Consider the following 18,431-nt stretch of genomic DNA (forward strand, 5'->3'; position numbering starts at 1 on the left):
GCTAGAGCATATTATTATTCAGCCTATGAAAAGAAAGTGTAGCAGGTGTATTTAAACGTTGATTCTGAAAAAATAAAATGTCATTTGTACATTTTAAAACGTTTACCGAACTGTCTTCAAACAGAGTATTCCCCTATAAATTCTAGCTTTCCTCCTGTTTAATGTTTTAAGCCAATGCAACTGCATTAATGTCAACAAATTTATTCCTTATTGACTTATTGCTATGAGTGAAGAACAACATCCATGATAAAAATTCGATATTTATATGTAATCTGGCCTTTCTTTTCAATATTCATTTTGCAAATGTATTGATATTTTAATGTAATGTTTCATATGTTTCATAATATTGAATTAATGTTACTTTATCTTCACAAAAATACATTTTAGTAGCCTACTGATATCCATTCATCCAGGTTTTGTGGACCACACGTGGGAGTAACACTTCCTCATTTGTCAGTCTTTTCACTAAAATGCCATCTAAAATCTCAGCAACAAGTCAATATAAAATACAATAAAAAAATTAAGAACATTCTCATGTTAGTTTTATTACAAATTCAAGCTTATTACATTATTTACGAATTATTTACGTTATTTATGAAGTTAATTACGAATAAAAATGCCCTAGAAATAAGCTTGTTCTAGTCTTACCCATTTTAGATATTTCCAGTTGCTATGATAGCACCGAAATCAAGTCTTTGGAAACCCAGCATAAAGTTAAGAAGTATTTTCATTTTCCACTTATGTACCTTAAAAATTTAACATACCATATTGCATTTTGCACTGAGTTGTTTGGTAGCATATATTGAACTCTTAATTTTTTTTATAATATTATTCAAGTTCCCTGAGATCAAAACAAAAGATGTTCTATTTGTCAAACTTTTTGGTGATTATGAGGTGCTCTTTTTTTTTTCAGTTTTCCTGTCACCAAAACAAAGATACAGTTCTTAGAACTGGTTTGATATTTGGGATCTAAAGACAAATGTATTAATTGTAGATATAATGAATTGCTAAATATAATGAATTTTTCATAAATATATTTTAAGGTGGTTTATTTGTTATTAATATTCCAAAAATACAGATTTCTATAGAATCAGTCAGAAAAACTCTGTAAACTCTGCAAAACTCTGCAAACCTTTTATTGCATGGAACAAATTTTGATGATTCTGATTTTTGTGTTCTGTTGCTGTTTTTACTTCCACATACTACAGGAAACATTTACCTGACTCCATTGATTTAAAACACATTAATACTTTAACTGGGAGATTTTGAAAACTGACTTGGCAAATCCTGCTTGGTTTCATAACCAAAGAGAATTGTTCTGATTAAGCTAGCTATAAGTGCTTACAAACAAGTGTAAAGCTAGAATCTAAGAACATAAGGAGGTATGAAAACAGATAACAGATTTAGAAAAAATAATTAAAATCTATATTACAAACAATTTCTAATTGGGAAAAAAAAATACCTGAAGTCTTTCACAGAACTTTGACTACTGAAGCTGGGAGTGTGAATCAAGTCGAGTGTTTTGAGTGGGCTCCACTTACTGCTTCTTTTTGTTCTGTGTTCTGAAAATTTTTATTTATTTATTTATTTATTTATTTATGATGCCTGTATTGTGAGTACCTGAATAAATCTTCTCTTTTGAAGCAAATTATATTGTAGAACTTTCAGGAAAAATTAGACTGAGCCACTATTTGCACCTATCCAACTGGCTTTGATATTTTAGTTAGTCAAAAGAAAGTATTTTGGATTTTAACTTTCACTTGTATAAAAACATTTTTCATTGCATTATCTTCGAAGCAATAAAAAAGTGAAAACTTTTCAAATAAATAAACAACAACAACAACAAAAAAAAACCACACACCACCAGCAAACCAAACAAAAAAAAACAAACAAACAAACAACAATTTCCTAGGAAATATGTTCCATTAATTTCCATTTTAGAAAGTGTCTACAATTGCTGCTCCAAGCTCTAGCTCAGCAGACTTGACCTTGAATCTGACAGTGGAAGTGGGCTCACACTAGAGTTAATGATATAATCAGTGCAAAGCTCTGAAGACTCTCATAACCCAACATCTGAGTAGTTAATTTTATGACACCATTGCAGGACACGTAATAACATAGCTACATGTGTAATAAACATGAAAATCCAGGTCATTGTAATATAGCTAGGATTACTCTAAGGGACTGGTGTAGTCCAATAAAATAATTCAGACACAAAATGAAGAAGGGAATACTCTATGCAAAAAGAAAGGTTTTCTCAATAAGAAGTTACAACTTTCCATCCATCTTTATATTACAAAAAGTTCATTTGGCTCACTGCTAACAGCTCTGGTCATTCAACAGAATTATCTGGCTAGTCACAGGGATGATAAAGAACAACATCCTTCCCTATACCCATCCACTCCCTTCTTGAAATTTTTTTCTACCCTGCGATAGACAACAAATTATGATGCATTTTGGAAAATAAAGCTTGGAATTACTGATTTGTATGTAACTTTTTTTTTTGTCTGCTTCTGGGAAACAAAAATTCTAGGCATCTATTTTAGAAACATCAGATTGTGTGTCTTAGCTGATAATACTTTTGTATTTTTTTAATATAGGAAAACGCCACTAATATCCTTTGAAATACAAACCTTTCCAGCGTGGATATTACACCAATTATCATATATCACAAATTTTAAAATTTTACAGGTATCCAAAGATTAGATAATATGCACAATCTATTTCATACTAAGACATCACAAAAAAATATTACAGTTGAAATTCACTTTTAACAAAACATAAATGCAACATTATGCATTTTACTTAAAACAAAAGGTAAAATCCTACTCAATGAAATGAATGGCAACATTTGCATTATGTTAAGATATTCAAATGTAAAGTGCCTTTATATGTGACAACTACATGAAAATGTAATTTAAAAATGGAGATAAGTATGTTAAAAAGCAGAACATTTAGGATTTTTATTTATTTATTTAGGTCATGTTAATCATGCTAACAATTTGTAATTTTCCATCTGTTTCCAGTATTTAAATGCTGGAATATCAAAAGCTTTAGGACAAGCATTGGTTGTGTTGCATACTAATACAGTATCTATCATAACAGGGCACAGACCTCTAAATACTAGCATATATTAAATATATATTTTATTTTTTGATGAAGCCTAAAAACCATAAGGTCAAGTAGTTACAATGTATGAAATCAGACAATAAAATTATTGGTCTCGACTCCTCTAAAACAAACAGAAGTTGAAAAAGCAATTATCTATTTGGTTTTATTACCTGTATATACATACTGACTTCTCTTGTCTTTCAGGGAAATTGGACAGTGCTCTTACTCCCTTTTTTAGATAAGTAGTTGAGAAAGTTATTTGGATTCAGAAATGAAAAACCTAAATAATATCCAAACTAAATGCTCTGAGCTATCTAATTAAGGTATCTGAGTATATAGGAAGCTTAGGTTTCTAGGCTCACGTGTACGCTCTTGGCTATATTGAAATTTATGTTGCAATAAGGAGAGTGAGTATCCAAAGCAATAATAAACAAATTTAAAATGTATATGCAATCTGTTTTTTTTTTCAAATTCCATAAGCCAAGGATGGAGAAGGGAAGCATTCAACCTTTATCTCATGCTAAATAGGTTTTATAAAAATAAGGATTGCAATCATGACATTTGCTTACTCACAAGGCAAATTAATTACCTCCACTGGCATCACCCTCAACCTATTAGCGTTATTCTAAGGAACGCCAAAATCAGGCTCAGAGTAAAATACTTTTCTCCTGGAAAAGGATCAAACAATTTGAAATAATTTCATTGCAATGTTTTCGCCAACACAACACTGTCTTTAAAAAGCATTGACAAAGGTGCAACAGTGAAGAAACTGTAGTGCTTAAGAAAGGCTCAAACCCGAAAGCAGTTTATTGCCTTCTGTTCCCTGTGAAGTTAGCACAGATTTGATGAAACTGCACTTCAGAGAAGGATGCTTTGTACTTGAAGGATCTGTCATTACGTCCTGAGGACAGGATTCAAATTGCTTTAACTCACTATCACCATTTCATGCTGCAAAATTCTAAACTCCTAAACTCTGGATCAGCTAATTCTTTAATCCCTTTCCTTTTATTGACAACCCACTTGCATAACCCCATGCTGCACACACCCATAATGACAGCATACCTTATGTTACAAGTCCTCTGATTTATCAAACCAAAAGTCCCATCTCAGTTCTGGCAGTCGAATAGCATGGAATGCCAGATGTTCAGAGATTGTTCTATGACACTTCTTATACTTACGCTGCAAAGAGATAAACTGTGCTAAGCAGCAATAAGTGTGCAATGCAGAACTTCTTCCCAGTAAGCAGACCCACCACCATATTTGGTGGTTTCAATATGGATAGAAAATTATGTCCCATCTCTCCAGTCCTCATCCCCAGTCCTGTCCTGAAAACCCCTCCAATAGCCTACAGCAAGATTCCCAATGCTTTTATTTAGTGCACGTGCCTGCACTAAATTACATCCAAAAAAAAGTCTCAATGATTATACAAAATCTCACCACAACTTGAAAAACAAACAAATTTCACAGAAGCAATATTTAATTGCATCATCCTCTGCTTTTTCCACCTCATAGGATTGCTTCTGAAGAGAGGTTAATGAAGCACGGAGGTTTTTATCTAATATTCAGCTTCCATTCTTACCTTTTCTATATGTATTAAGTTTTTATAAATCATGCCATGAATCTTCTCAAGGAGTTGTCTTTCTCTTTAGCTATTACAATTTTCAATTTCTGTTTCTAACCTACTTTTTTCTAACAGAGTAAAATCTTTACTAAAAATGTTATTTCTAATCCAACAGATTCATCCTAACATAACTCCACATTTTATACTCTCTAAAGCAAATAACTATTATTGCCTTAAACTGTAAATTTCTATATTCCATATATATATTCCCCCCTGCTTTTTTTCTTTGTTTCAGTACTCATCAATTATTTCAAACTCAAATTCCATCTAGGCTCTATATATTCTTCTATACCTATCAGAATTTCATGTTATGTGTACTTTAGCTGTTCATCTGACTATAGGCTTGGAATTGATGAGAAAAGCACAAGTTCCCATAGAGAGCAGACAAAGAGTAAGAGTCATCCAGTGTTTTTCTTGGTGGCAGACTAAACATACTACTACAGCAGGATTATAGTGATATGAGTAGTCCCATGCCATCCATCCTTCAACTGAAGTGATAGTATGATGAAAATCTGGGAGAAAAAACAGGGTTAATAAAGGATGTAATAAAAGAAAACAGCTAAGTACACCACGAGCATAACAATACCTGCATGCACTTCACCTACTTAGAACCAACAGCCATGCTTCATCATATCAGGCAACTCTTGGAAAGTACCTACATACCCAAGGGCAACCACAAGTTTTCATACCAGGGCAGAACAAGCTCAAGAGGTCATGGGTATGCTTGTTTCATCCTCTTTTGCCATTGCAGGCAAAAATACCAGGCTAACAAAATCTATATTGACTGTGCATCCATAACCTTAAGGAAGTTAATGAAATGTCTTTTACTGATTTCAGTAGCTCTGTATTGTGTTCCTTATCTACGTATCTCATAAGCTTTTTTTTTTTTTTTTTTTTTTTTATCAGGTGTGGTGCACTTAGCAAATTCCTGGTTGCTCAGTCCAAGAATTTGTCCAAGAATTTAGATATTTTCTCTTCAGGAAAAAAAAAAAAAAAAAAAAAAAGGAAAGAAAAAACTTTTAAAAGAGTTTAGACAATCATCTATTTGACATTTATTTACAAATATAAGAAAATAACCATGTAAAGAGAAGCAGGTCTTTGCAAATTTTAGTGTAAATCTATATCATAAATTAGCTGCCACCTTCCCTGATTGTTTAAATTCTGCAACTTTCATTCCAATTCTCCATATTTTTCAATAGAATTGAAATATTCTGTGAACAAGTGTAATTGGATTATAGGAAGAGATTTGATTCTATTTTGTTCCTGAGTACAATGCACATCTTTTTTTCCCGTAATGTTTGTATTCCTGAGATTTTCTCTTATTGCAAGATGAGTCTCATTTCTTTATGTTCTTTGTGGTATTCCTACCTTCAAAACTAGTGTTTCTTCCAAGTAACAACTTGGAAGACAAATTAACCCTTTAAAAAAAAAAAAAAATCTGTTTCAAGCAATAGAGGTCCTTCTAAAGTTAGAGGCACACTAGATTACTAAAAACGTAAGTTAGAATAACAAGGCAAACACATCATCTAAAATTTTTACTTGTATCTGTCCCTAAATTTCAGCAGGAATTTGGCTGTCTTATTCTCCCTCTACTGTTGTTTATTTTGTCCTCTACCAGTGTTTATTTTGTTCCATTTCTCAGACCTCCTTTCAGCTGAAGATGCATTGCTCAAGGGTATTGTTTCATTTTAGTTTTAGTAACTATCATATAATACAATTCTAGTTTCATTTTAAACATTCAGAATTATTTACACCTAAAATCAAGAGGTCTAAAACCTTGGAAACAAACATTTACTAGTGGAAGGAAAGAGTATTACATTTATTTATTCTGCAAAACTTTGCTGCTTTAGCTTAAATCTGGAACATTTTTCAATTAGTGTTTTTATACTAAATCTTGATTCTTTGTGGGAAACAAAAAAGTAACCACTTCTGGTTAATTATGCTTCTGCCCACATAAATATTTTAACTAATTTGGAATGCAAACTTCTCACAGCAAGGAACTAACAAATCACGTTTAAACAAACAAAATTCTCTGGTCTCTGCTTTAGTTGTCATTCTCTCATTAATGTGCGTATTGTAAGCTCTGAAACATAAATGGAAAGCTTACCTTCACTCAAAAGCACTTTTTACTAGATATGTGCACATGCAAGTTGTGTATAGAGAGAGAATAAATATTAAAATGAAGTTATTTATACAGTTGGTCAATTCTATGAGATTATCTAGTTTTGTATAAACTATTATTTTAAAATTACACATACTTATGCATACACTAGTCTATGACTAGTTTTTATACCTCACAAAACCACAGTTCAAAAGTATGTGAACATATGAAACTGCACCCTCCATGACTTCTCTATAATACATAGTTTTAATAACATAGAGAAGAAACTTTTCTAAGTTTGTTTCAGTATAGCACAAAAACAACTCTCCATATTTCATGCATTAATGTTTCATGAGATTCAAATTACTTTTGCAGGGAAGCGTAATGTATTTTGAGTAGCTTCATTTATACTTTTCATATTTTTATAATTAAAAAAGAAAAATGAGATGGTTACATGCTGAATTATGTAAGAGTAAAAAAATTATAGACTTTCAGTCAATTGCAGAGTATGTAGTATACACAGAAAAGCAGACATCTATATTGACTATGCCACTCATTGTTCAGATGAAACATCTTTTAATAAGACAAAAAGCAGCAATACTATCTCCACTGGCCAGTAAAGTCTGACTGATGCTTTCAGTGACAGCAGAATGTTAACTTTATTCTCTAGCTAAAGTAAAATATATTTCCCCCTCCACATAAAATCTTCCTTTTAATTTTTCTTCCTCTCCTATTTGTTGCGTGGTATGTTGTAAACACCTGCCAACATGCCATATACACAAGGATGGGTTTCATAAAATAATGAACATTTACTGTTGAGTACAGTAAACTGGGATAGTTTTGAATGCAAGACACCAATTACAAATTACACCAATTACAATTACAATTTAATATCATTACTGAAATTGCTGAAAAGACACTTCTCAATACAAATTAATCTAAAAAAAAGTAGAAAATGTACATTCTTTTAAAAACAATTATGTGCCTGTGATGGCATTGAGAAAACTCCCATTGTTTTGCATTAGACAGGATCTAACTTAAAAACTCATAAAAAGGAATTCCAAACGGAATTGATATTCCTGACTCTATTTGGGGCACAGGTGGTGTATCTTTTATTTATTTATTTATTTTTAAACTTTCCCATTCACAAAAACTATAGATGTTACTCTGGTTCCTCCAATGAGCTAATTTGCTCATTGTCCAAAGAAGCATTGTGAACTGGCTGCTTTCCTGAAAAGTCATCAGACAAAAGGTAAGTACATAAACTACGAGGACATTTCTACACTTCTCAAGAAAATCCCTAAAAGGCTGTGTAAAAGCTAATGTGAAGCATTAGCTTCACATGCACTCCTCAGAACCAGAATAACTATATACTTGTTATAAGTGATATACTGTATTTTAACTGGACATCTTACACTTTATGAAAGCAGTTACTAGAAGAAATCCTGTGCTTGAAACATACAGGAGATCTGATACACTCTTAATAGCAAATCGTGGAGTTAAGTTTGATGACCTATATGCACAGACAGGAACTCATTTCCCATTGATTTCAAACAGATTAAGGCTAACCAATTTTTATGGTTGCAAACTGCAAGTCCAAGACAAGCCTAAGTGTATGTCCTTAGCTAAAACAGAATTGTTCACAATAAATATGAAAGATTAAACATGAGAGAACCTCATGGGTACCCACTATTCAAGTCCAGGTTGGATGAGGCCCTAGGCAACCTGATCTAGCGGGAGGCATCCCTGCCCATGGCAGAGGGTTTGGAACCAGATGATCTTTAAGGTCCCTTCCAACCCTAGCCATTCTATGATTATAACTAAAAGTGACTCAAGTTTCATTATGAGCTTTGATAAACACAGATAAAATACATAATGTGCTTTAAAAAAAAAAAAAAGGCAAACAAAATTACATAGTTTAGTTATCCCACTTAATTCAAGTCTGAGGTAAGGACAACCAGTAGGAACGCACAACGGCACATAGCCACATTGCCATTGCCTATGGCACATTTCACTGAAGCTATCTGAAACTCAAAAGCATGAAAAAGCTGAAAAACAGGATCCAACAAGATCTTAGAAATACATTTAAAAATTCACTCTCTTGCATCTCTGGCCAAATTCCCAAATTAACGTAGGACTTAAATCCAAATTTAAAATGAAAGTCGCATTCCAGATAAGAATGGTCAAAATCTGAAAAGCTGCACTTCAAATGAGTCTATCTGTAGCATTTAGTAGAGTGAGAAGGTGCAAACACTGCTGAATTATTTCAGTGACAGCAGGCCATCTTTGGCAAAGTTGATGATCACAAAATACGTAACACATTCATTAAGGACATTTGACAATACAGAAAATTTAACTTCTCAACACTATACCATCTGCAGGAGACTTCTCTTTTCAAAGGTATAGAAATACTATGCTACAGCAGAATCATTTCAAGTATTGAAAAGATGGATTTGTAAAGAATCCTGGATGATTATTTAGGCATCATAACCCAAAAGGTATGCTTGCACATTCAGAAAACTGAATAGCCAAACCACTTATTTAAATCATATAAAAAAAATCATAAATTCAGGTACTTGTTTTAAAAAGTTATGATAGTCTTGGTGAATTCTGAATTATGACTGCATGCCCACATCATTTTTGTTGTTGTTGTTGAATGTGTCCTTAATAACATAATGAAGAATTTGTGAATCACTGATCAGCGGTATAATTCCTCTGTGTAAAAACTTAGCCGTTCTTGTCAAACTCCTTCACGTAAACTATTTTAACTTGAAAAAGAAGAATGGAAGGTATCTTGCCAGGTATAGATATTGAATGGTAAAACAACATGTTTTCCAAAGAGCCATGCAAATATAAATTTTATCATCAATTCCTTATAAGATTTAGTAAACATTTTTCCTTGAGATATGACAAGATGGTAGAACCGAATATTTTTTCAAAGGATTTAATTATTTTTAATTAAAATCTAGCTATGCACATCATAAAAAAAAATAAAAAGGAAAATACTTGTTAATCATATACCCACTGACATAACATTTGATGCAAAAAAATAAAATTTGCCAAGAAAAGATTTGATGCAAAAAAATGAAATGTAAATACAAAAAATAAATCCTTAATCACTTAAAAATGGCTAATAAACTTTTCTAAATATATTTTTATTTCTATACTATACATGCTTCTATATACTCCATAATACTTGGTAACTTTTATGGAGAAGTCCTATCACATTCAGTATCTAGCTAACAGCTCCAGCAGACAAGAGAGCACAGAAGCCACATATTCAGCAGTGCCTCTTTAAATCATTTGTTCACAATTCAGCTGTTTTTAAGAAACAATAAGAAAAAAAATAAAAAGCAAATTAGTCCATATAGAAGAAATGCACAACATTGCTACTCTATACACATAGAATGAATAAAACCATCCCTCTCCCTGTCATGTCTTAGAATCTCACAGCTGCAATAATGTCACACATTAGCGTGTTCATGCACAAAAACAAATGAAAGCCTTCTACGTTACAAAATCTTGGAAGAAAAGAACACTTTGTTACAGAATTATTTCAAGAGGATTTCTAACATGTTATTTGACCTCAAATTTCTGCCCTCAAAAATGTTTATGAATATATATCTATAGATATATATCTTCCATATATATCTATATTTAGGATATTTATTCATATCTTTTCTATCATATTAAGATCTTTTCTATTCAGTCTATATCTCTACACATAGAGAGATGAGAAAAGACAACAGCATTTTAATGGTGTATCCTGACCTAACCTTGCACCTGTTTGGATATGCTTTTTACTCACAGATCACAAATGTAAGTAAGGTGAAAGATAAATCTTATAGTATCACCAACCAATACTTATGAAGTAAACATGGTAGAAATGCCTATGAAGTAAACATGGTAGAATGATCAAATTTTTGCTGCATCTATAACTGCAGCAAATGTTACAAACAGCAACCTATGTAAAGCCATAGAAAATGAATGTACCATGTCTAAGTGAACACCTTAGAGCTTTTCTGGGCCTTAACACAAAATAATAATAAACCCTAAAATCCCTCTTTCTACATTATTTTTAATTAAAATCCTGGGAAAATTATTCTGTTCTCAGTTGTCAAGAAGGAAGGGGAGACATGAATTAATGTCCTTGTGGTCATCCCATTAATGTGAAAAAAGGAGCATCTCTATGTTCTGACCTACAGATTGTTCTGTCTAGCTTCATTGGTTTTCACTGTAAGTGTGCTGAAAAATAGCAAGAAATTCAGCTCATGCAAAATGCATCTGTCCTATCTAGATGAACACTTCTTAGTGGTATCAAGGGCTAGACCCCATTAATTTCACTGGCTACTTTACTGCACTCATAGCTTTGCAAAAGACAACCAGCAGCTTGATCCTTTCTGTATTGAATGTTGCCTAACTATTGCAAAATAATTTTGTATAGCAAGAACTACTCAATGAATACCTAAGTAAGACAATCTCACAGATGTCATTTGAGAATTGTTTTCAAATGGGAAGTAAAGGACAGTTAAAGATAAAACATTTAAATAGCCATATCTCTCTAGGTCAAAGAAATAGTAATTACCAGAATCTTTTACAACAAAAAGAACATAGTTTCACTAATGAGTGGATACCTCCAAATTTAATAAGCACTACTACATAGCCTTCTACTGCTAATATGCTCTTCTGACAAACTACTACAAATCTTTCCTCTCAGAGGCTGACACTGTCTCTGACAAGATGACAAGAATCAGAGAACAGAACAAGGTGCTGCTGGTTTAGGAAAATATATCGATACCTAAAGCTAAGTGGCTGGCTTAGAACTTAACATTCAAAGCAATAAATCCATGCCTAAGTACATGCATAACTTTTTTTTTTTTTTTTTTTTTTTTTTTTACCTTTTCATATACTTGGAATTACACATTTTTAACCAAAAATGGCACCAGCCCGTGGTGACAACTATTGGAACAAAAAAAAAAAAGAAAAAAGAAAGGAAAAGAGCACTGTAAGTAATGGTACTTCTTCTTGTAAGTACTATGGTACTTACTTCTTTACTTCTACTTACTGGTAGAAGTAATGAATGAAATTAGCAATTTTTTGAGTAAACAGAAACAAAGTTTGATTGGTGCTAAGATAAACCAGTTATGAAAGTTGACCTAGCTTATCAACAAAAGCTGCAATTGTAAGAGACAATAGAATATACAATTGCATCCTTCTTGTGAAACAAAGATCCTCGATTTAGATGACATTAAGTTTGGTTCACTGGGGAGACTTATATTTGTTAAATAAATATATTTGTTATCAAATTGCATATCTGAGAAACATATTGTGTCCATACGTCCATGCTCTGTCTTATACTTCTCCCTCAATGAGAGTCTGTGGAGCCAAATATCATTAAAGTATAACTATTTATAAATAAGACATTAAAACCAAAAGAAATTAAGAACTTTTGAGATTCAATTAAGCATTACAAATCCAAGGCACAAGCATCACTTGAATATAGATAACTTGTACATGTACAATTTCACTAGATAATCAGTTGATGTAAATATCCACATGGAAAAAAAAATGACTTACACCAAGGTGGTGAAGCACGGATGTTATATATGGCTGTATATATACACATCACATTTTTATTTCTACATTACATAGGTGTAATTATGTGTGCATTAACTTGGAAAAGTAGGATACTAATGATAAATTTGGAGTTAGTATACTGGAAACTTGGATTTACAACTTATTAATCTTTTTAAAGATACACATCCATAATCTGTGACAGACCTAAAAAGAAAATAGAATTTTCTCAATACCACTATAAGAAATGACATAAAAATCAGGGAATTCAAATTAGGTGAATATTGAAGTTAAAATATCAGAGACAGTGTATCTTAAATAATCCTCACACCAAATTCTCAAAGGTGAACAGAGGCTATCTTGATAGCCCTTGCGGGCTATCTAGTATCCTGGAATCATCCTTAAAATTATTTATTTGTGCTTCAAGATTTATATACTTTCAAAAACTTTGTTTGAAGTTTGGTATTGTACAAATTTTTCAAGTCCGTGTCCTAAAGCTAACAGAAAACTAAACCAATGCTTTCTTTCCTAGTTCTTCTTTGACCTCCTACAACAAATAAAATACTAAGTGACTTAAGTTCATGAGTTCTAAAAAACATATGTGTACTTTACCTGCTATGTACAGGCAGTACCAAGAAAATTGGCTTGGTCCCATCACATAAATAGGATTGAGAATATTTATTACAGATACTGCAGCAAGCAGATGACATAGATAAGCTCAAAAAACTTGTAAACCTTGAGGACTGAATGGGCAGTCCCAACAACAATTAACACTCCAAAAAAATTGTATTACATCGTACAAAATGATAAAATAGCTTCAGGTGTAACAACAACGCAGGAAAATATAGGATATAATTGTTAAAACATAAAAGGCAGAGGACAAAATAGTGCTTTAGAAAAAGTAAATATAAAGTTTATATACTTTATATAAAGTGTTATGTTAATGACAAAGTCTGTGATAAGCTCAGTAATAAGCTTAAACCTATATAAATTATAAGGCAGAAGAAGACCCCTACCAAGAGTGATGACTTTTCCTTACACACTTTTCAGCAGGAATGTGTGTTTTGGATTTTTTTATTATTTTAAAGCCAGTAATTAAGATCAGCAGTAATATCAGTCTCATGGAAAAAGGGTGCAGAAGAAAACATGCATAGGATTGCAATTGCATTTACAGCTGTACATCGAATAGATGAAGGAGAAATACAAAGTTAAGCCTTCTATCACTTTTTTCCCCTCTAAAATAAGTTGTAACAGTACAAGATGTAGATAAGAAGGAAAAACAAGCGTGTAAACAAAGGAAAATGATATGCAAACAGTTAATTATAGAAATGCTTGTCTATGTACTCTCACTTATCTGTTAAAATAAGTATTAACGCTTGTACATTTCCAAAGCACAGAGGAAAAACAAACACGTTCTATATGATGCTTATCATTACTTTTGAAAAGAAATTGCCACCTGAAGTGTATTGTGGAAAAGTAAAATTGATTCCCTCCTTCTGGCAAATAAATGTAAAGAATAGATTTACCACTGTAGTTATATGTCAGTGTTCTGCTATAAACAAAGCTGACAAAGTTCATGAGAGAGCGACAATAAAGCTCTCAGTCTAAAAGGACAGGAAGATTAAGTTGTTCTTTTCAGTGATAGGCACATAGGAATAAAATAAAGTTATTTGAAATGCATTCCAAGTGTCCTTTTTTTTTTTTTCCCCATCTTTGGTTCTTTATTCCTTACTGCAAGTTTCCACTGTATGAATTTGTATTGTGGACAAAAGCGTAAAGAAGTTTACTGCAAAAATAAGACATTTCCAACAATACTGACTGATCTATATTTTCCTGGAGCAAAGAAAAAACAAAAAAGCACTCCCTGTGTGTAGGTTTTTCTTGCATTCATGGGAATTCGGTATAGTGCAACATGACTGTTTCACTCCACTACAAAAAAACATTTTAGAGACTACTATCTACTTCTTGAGAACGATTAAAAAGAACAGTTTCACTACCACTGGATATTTCAAAAAAAACAACAATTCAACCAAAGTTGTAATTGCCTGAAAATGTAGTTATGATCTCATCTGGATGGAGTCAAAGCAAGCCATTAAAAGGAAGACATAATACAAGCCAGATTTCCTGCCTAGCTTCCTCTGACTTTTGTTGGCAGAACTATTTTCCTGTTGTGGTAAAATCTGTGCCTAGAAATTTTTCTGTCCACTATGCTAGTAGCCCTGTCAGGAAAACACAATTAAATGACATGCTAGTATAGTGGGAAAGATCATATCATCAGGTAAGCTCACCTACACACATCCGCAACAGATCTGTAATTGCAGTGACTCACAGGGAATCTTCCAACTCAGTTTAAAAATCTCACTCCAACAGCAACCAATTTCTCCCAGCGTTAAGCAATGCTTAAATGTTGCTTAATCATCCTGCAAATCTTTAATATAAAATGTGGTCTTGTCATGACTGAAATACTATACAAAAAACATGAAATTATGTTAAGTCTGATGTGCTACTATATGCTATACAGCAGGGTGCATTGTGAATGTATCTTCCACCTTAACACTAAATTTCCTGACTTCCATCCAGTCAGGAAAGCTTCATTTTATGATATTTTGTGAACAGTTATTTTCTATTAAGAATCCTACCTAGCCATATATCAAAACACATTTGTTTTGTTCTCTAATACTACTCTCTTAAATAATAATTTGTTACTTACATGACTACTGACAAGTTTGAGATTACCACGTTGGAACCCATTTTCATGTGACAGCTACAGTGCAGATAGATACTTGGTGCTGAATACTAGTCACTAATACAGATGAGGAACAATTGCCAGCTATGTCACCTATCACTAGAATGAACTGAAAATCCTTAACTATCTTATCTTGTGCTTTGTTCTTCCTGCTGAAATGGTTAGAAATCACTAGGAAATGCTAGAAGGGATAAAATGATTGCAAACCAGTAAGGATTTCAATGGTTAATGACAAATACAGTTCCAAAAGTCACTTATTACTCTTCATTCATAAAATTTTACGGTGCTCAAAAGAGGTCTTGATTATTTGTATAAAAACAGAGCTGAATACAGTTTAAGAATATAATGCATGAATGTGGGATACAGATAGGACACAAAGTATACACACTTTTCTCTTTGGATACTCAGTTATATTGCTTGAAAAAGATCTCTTAAAACAACTTGCTATAAAAATTAAAGTTTTTAGTTAATAAAAAATACATTTAATGTCAATAAGCTACATTGTATTTTTGACGATTTGAAATTCATAGAACAGATGCTAAGTAGATACTTCTCTGATGCTAATTAAACAGCATGCCCAATAAGTATTTCCTGTTAAATAAAAGCACCTCTTCCTTTTCCTCTCACTAATGATCATCAGGATTATAGTTATATTAAAAAAAGTTTAAAAAAAACACTTAAAAAAGAGCTATATGTTCAGTATTTTCAAAACCTAATTAAAATACACAAAACACTAAAGTTAAGAAGGAGAGGAAAAAGGCTTAGGAGAGTGTTCATATCGCTAGCTGTTGGCAAAGAGTTGATCTTTGTCATTTAATGATGATGAAGTCAAACAACTTGTGCTGAAATGGAAGCAGGTTGATGAAGAAGGCTTTCAAATTGAAGTGAGGGATATCAAAACGGTTTTCTTATATTTCTTTTATCTGTACAATTTCTCTCTAAATTTCATTACTTTCAGTATTAGATGTCCCTTTCAACAGTTGGTCATGTGTTGATCAAAAATGCTTGATCATATTGCTTTAATATGCTTGTGTCCCATTGTATATGAAATTATTTGTTCATACAGGCAACAAGTTGTAAGCAGTTCACAAAATATCACAGGACCAGTAATTAATATCGATGTGAACTTTAAGAGGAAATTAGCTTGATTTGAAGAAAACTTTTCTGGCACTTGATCTGATTTGTGCAAGGTCTGAGAGAAGCACTCAGTTAACTTAAAACAGAATGTGTGTTAAAAACTATTAGCACATACTGAATACTTACATTATTTGAACAAAGTACATTAAGTTTAACAGCACATTAAAATAAATTGAATATGGTATCTCTTAAACAAGAATCAGTTCCAAAAAGCATGGAATAAAACAACTTTAACAGTTCTCATAAAACAAAAAAAGATACACACCATGACAATTTGTGGACATAATGGACTATTTTTTTCCAGTTAAAAGAGAAACAAATTAGTGTAATTAAAATAGTGCTAAAAGCACAGTTTATGCTTTTAAAAACTATATGTTAATTAAAATTAGTAATGTTTGAAATGCCTTAAAGTGACTTAATTTTACTTCATTTTCCACCAAGAAATTTTCGTCTAAGATTTATTACATATACTATTTAAACAACGTCCCTGTGTTACTGTCCACAAACAGTTGAAAATTCCTGAAATAAACAAGTAAATAAAAAGTCTGTTTGCCATTGCCTGGTTGATAGTCATCTAATGGTTTTAATGGTTATTCCATTGTAATTTATAAACGATCCAGGAAGTAAATACGTGTGTGCATATATACATAAATACACATATACCAAGACGTACTCTATCCACAGACACACCAGTATGCATCCTTACTATTTATTAATCAAATTATAAAAACAAACAAAAAAAACTATTCTACAAGATATTTTGCTTTCATCTGAAATATTAAGGACAACAAAACAAATTAAAGAAAAAAGATTCAATTTAACAAATCCTAGTAAGAGTCAGATATCTATGGTTATGGGTGTACATATGTGAATGACGAATAAATCCTTAACCCACCATATCTTTTTCTCCAGTTTGCAAGCTGTCACCCGTGAAAAGTATGGTGTAGATGGTAGGATGATACTGTACCTGATTGGCTCTGGAGGTGGTCATGGGATCAGATGGAGAGGACTTGGTGGTAGTTGGGGAAGATGGCAATGTCTGGGAACAAAGCAGTTCAGGAGCAAATCAACCTTTACAAGCCTTAGACTGAACAGTTAAAAAATAAATAAACCAACAAAAGTAACATAACTACAAAATTAAAATAAATAAAAAATGCCTAAGACAAAATCTTTCTCCTACTCATTGGAACTTAATGGAATTTAAAGTCAATTGGATAAATAATGCATGTAAATATGCATGCTTATGCATGTAAAAACAAATTCATGACTTGAAATCAAGATGGTGAACTCACATAAAAAATATGCTGACCACATGAGGAATATTCTTTCCTCTCTCCTTCTATTGGGGAAAATGAAGACTATAGTAAACACAAATTCCAGCAAGTTCAATGAGCACACTAAAAACAGTTATCAATCTACAAGCAAACAGGGCCAATGTTTGAAAGAAATTAGTGAAATTTACTTTTGCAGTTTATAATGCACCATTCTATAGCACGGACTATAGCCAGCAAACTGTGTTCCATACCTTAAAGCAATTATATGAAGCTAAGGAGCTTTCAGCAATTTACTAACTGCTAAAATATTATTTTTTTTTTTAATTGAGAGGCATGTGAAAAAATGTAAACATTAATCTCATGATGGATGAACATGCAACTAATACCTTCACAACAAATTGCTACAATATATTTATTATTAGTGTTAAAGATCCGTTAATTGAGCAAAGGTTAATAATGCATCATCAGCCTGTGTTCAAAATAAACACAAAAAAGAATTAAAAGTCATATTTATTGATAATCTTTTCTAAATAATATACATAACATTAACATATCAAAAAAGCACTGCTCTGTTTAAAACTTTTATATACACATCTCTTTTTAAAGTATTAGAAAGCTGACAAAATAATTATGTTCTTTTTATAAACGTAGTGAAAATGTCAAATTCCCATTTCCCAAACATAACATACAATAGTTATTCAAAGCATGTAGTTTTGACATTTTTGTAATACGTTAATAATAAAAAGTATCCAAAATTACACTACTTTTACTTTAAGAAATAAAACGTTGAAATGCTATACAATGTTTCATATGGACAAATAATTACTAACCCAAACTATTTAGAAATAAAAAGCAAACTTTCACATT

General features: G+C 32.0%; 1 protein-coding gene across 5 annotated transcripts in view; it reads right to left on the bottom strand.

Moving 5' to 3' along the window:
- The window catches only part of NOVA1 (NOVA alternative splicing regulator 1), a 144,073-nt gene that overhangs the window by 5,319 nt on the left and 120,323 nt on the right, over positions 1 to 18,431 (bottom strand). For 4 of the 5 annotated variants that reach the window (XM_068684377.1, XM_068684381.1, XM_068684382.1 and 1 more), the window contains one exon: positions 17,258 to 17,329. The exons of the other annotated variant lie outside the window; for it this stretch is intronic. In XM_068684377.1, coding sequence (XP_068540478.1) covers positions 17,258 to 17,329 — 72 coding nt within the window. The remainder of the gene's footprint in view (positions 1 to 17,257; positions 17,330 to 18,431) is intronic. 5 annotated transcript variants of the gene reach the window in all.

The sequence above is a fragment of the Anas acuta genome, chromosome 5 (assembly GCF_963932015.1).
Source record: "Anas acuta chromosome 5, bAnaAcu1.1, whole genome shotgun sequence".
Lineage (NCBI taxonomy): Eukaryota > Metazoa > Chordata > Aves > Anseriformes > Anatidae > Anas > Anas acuta.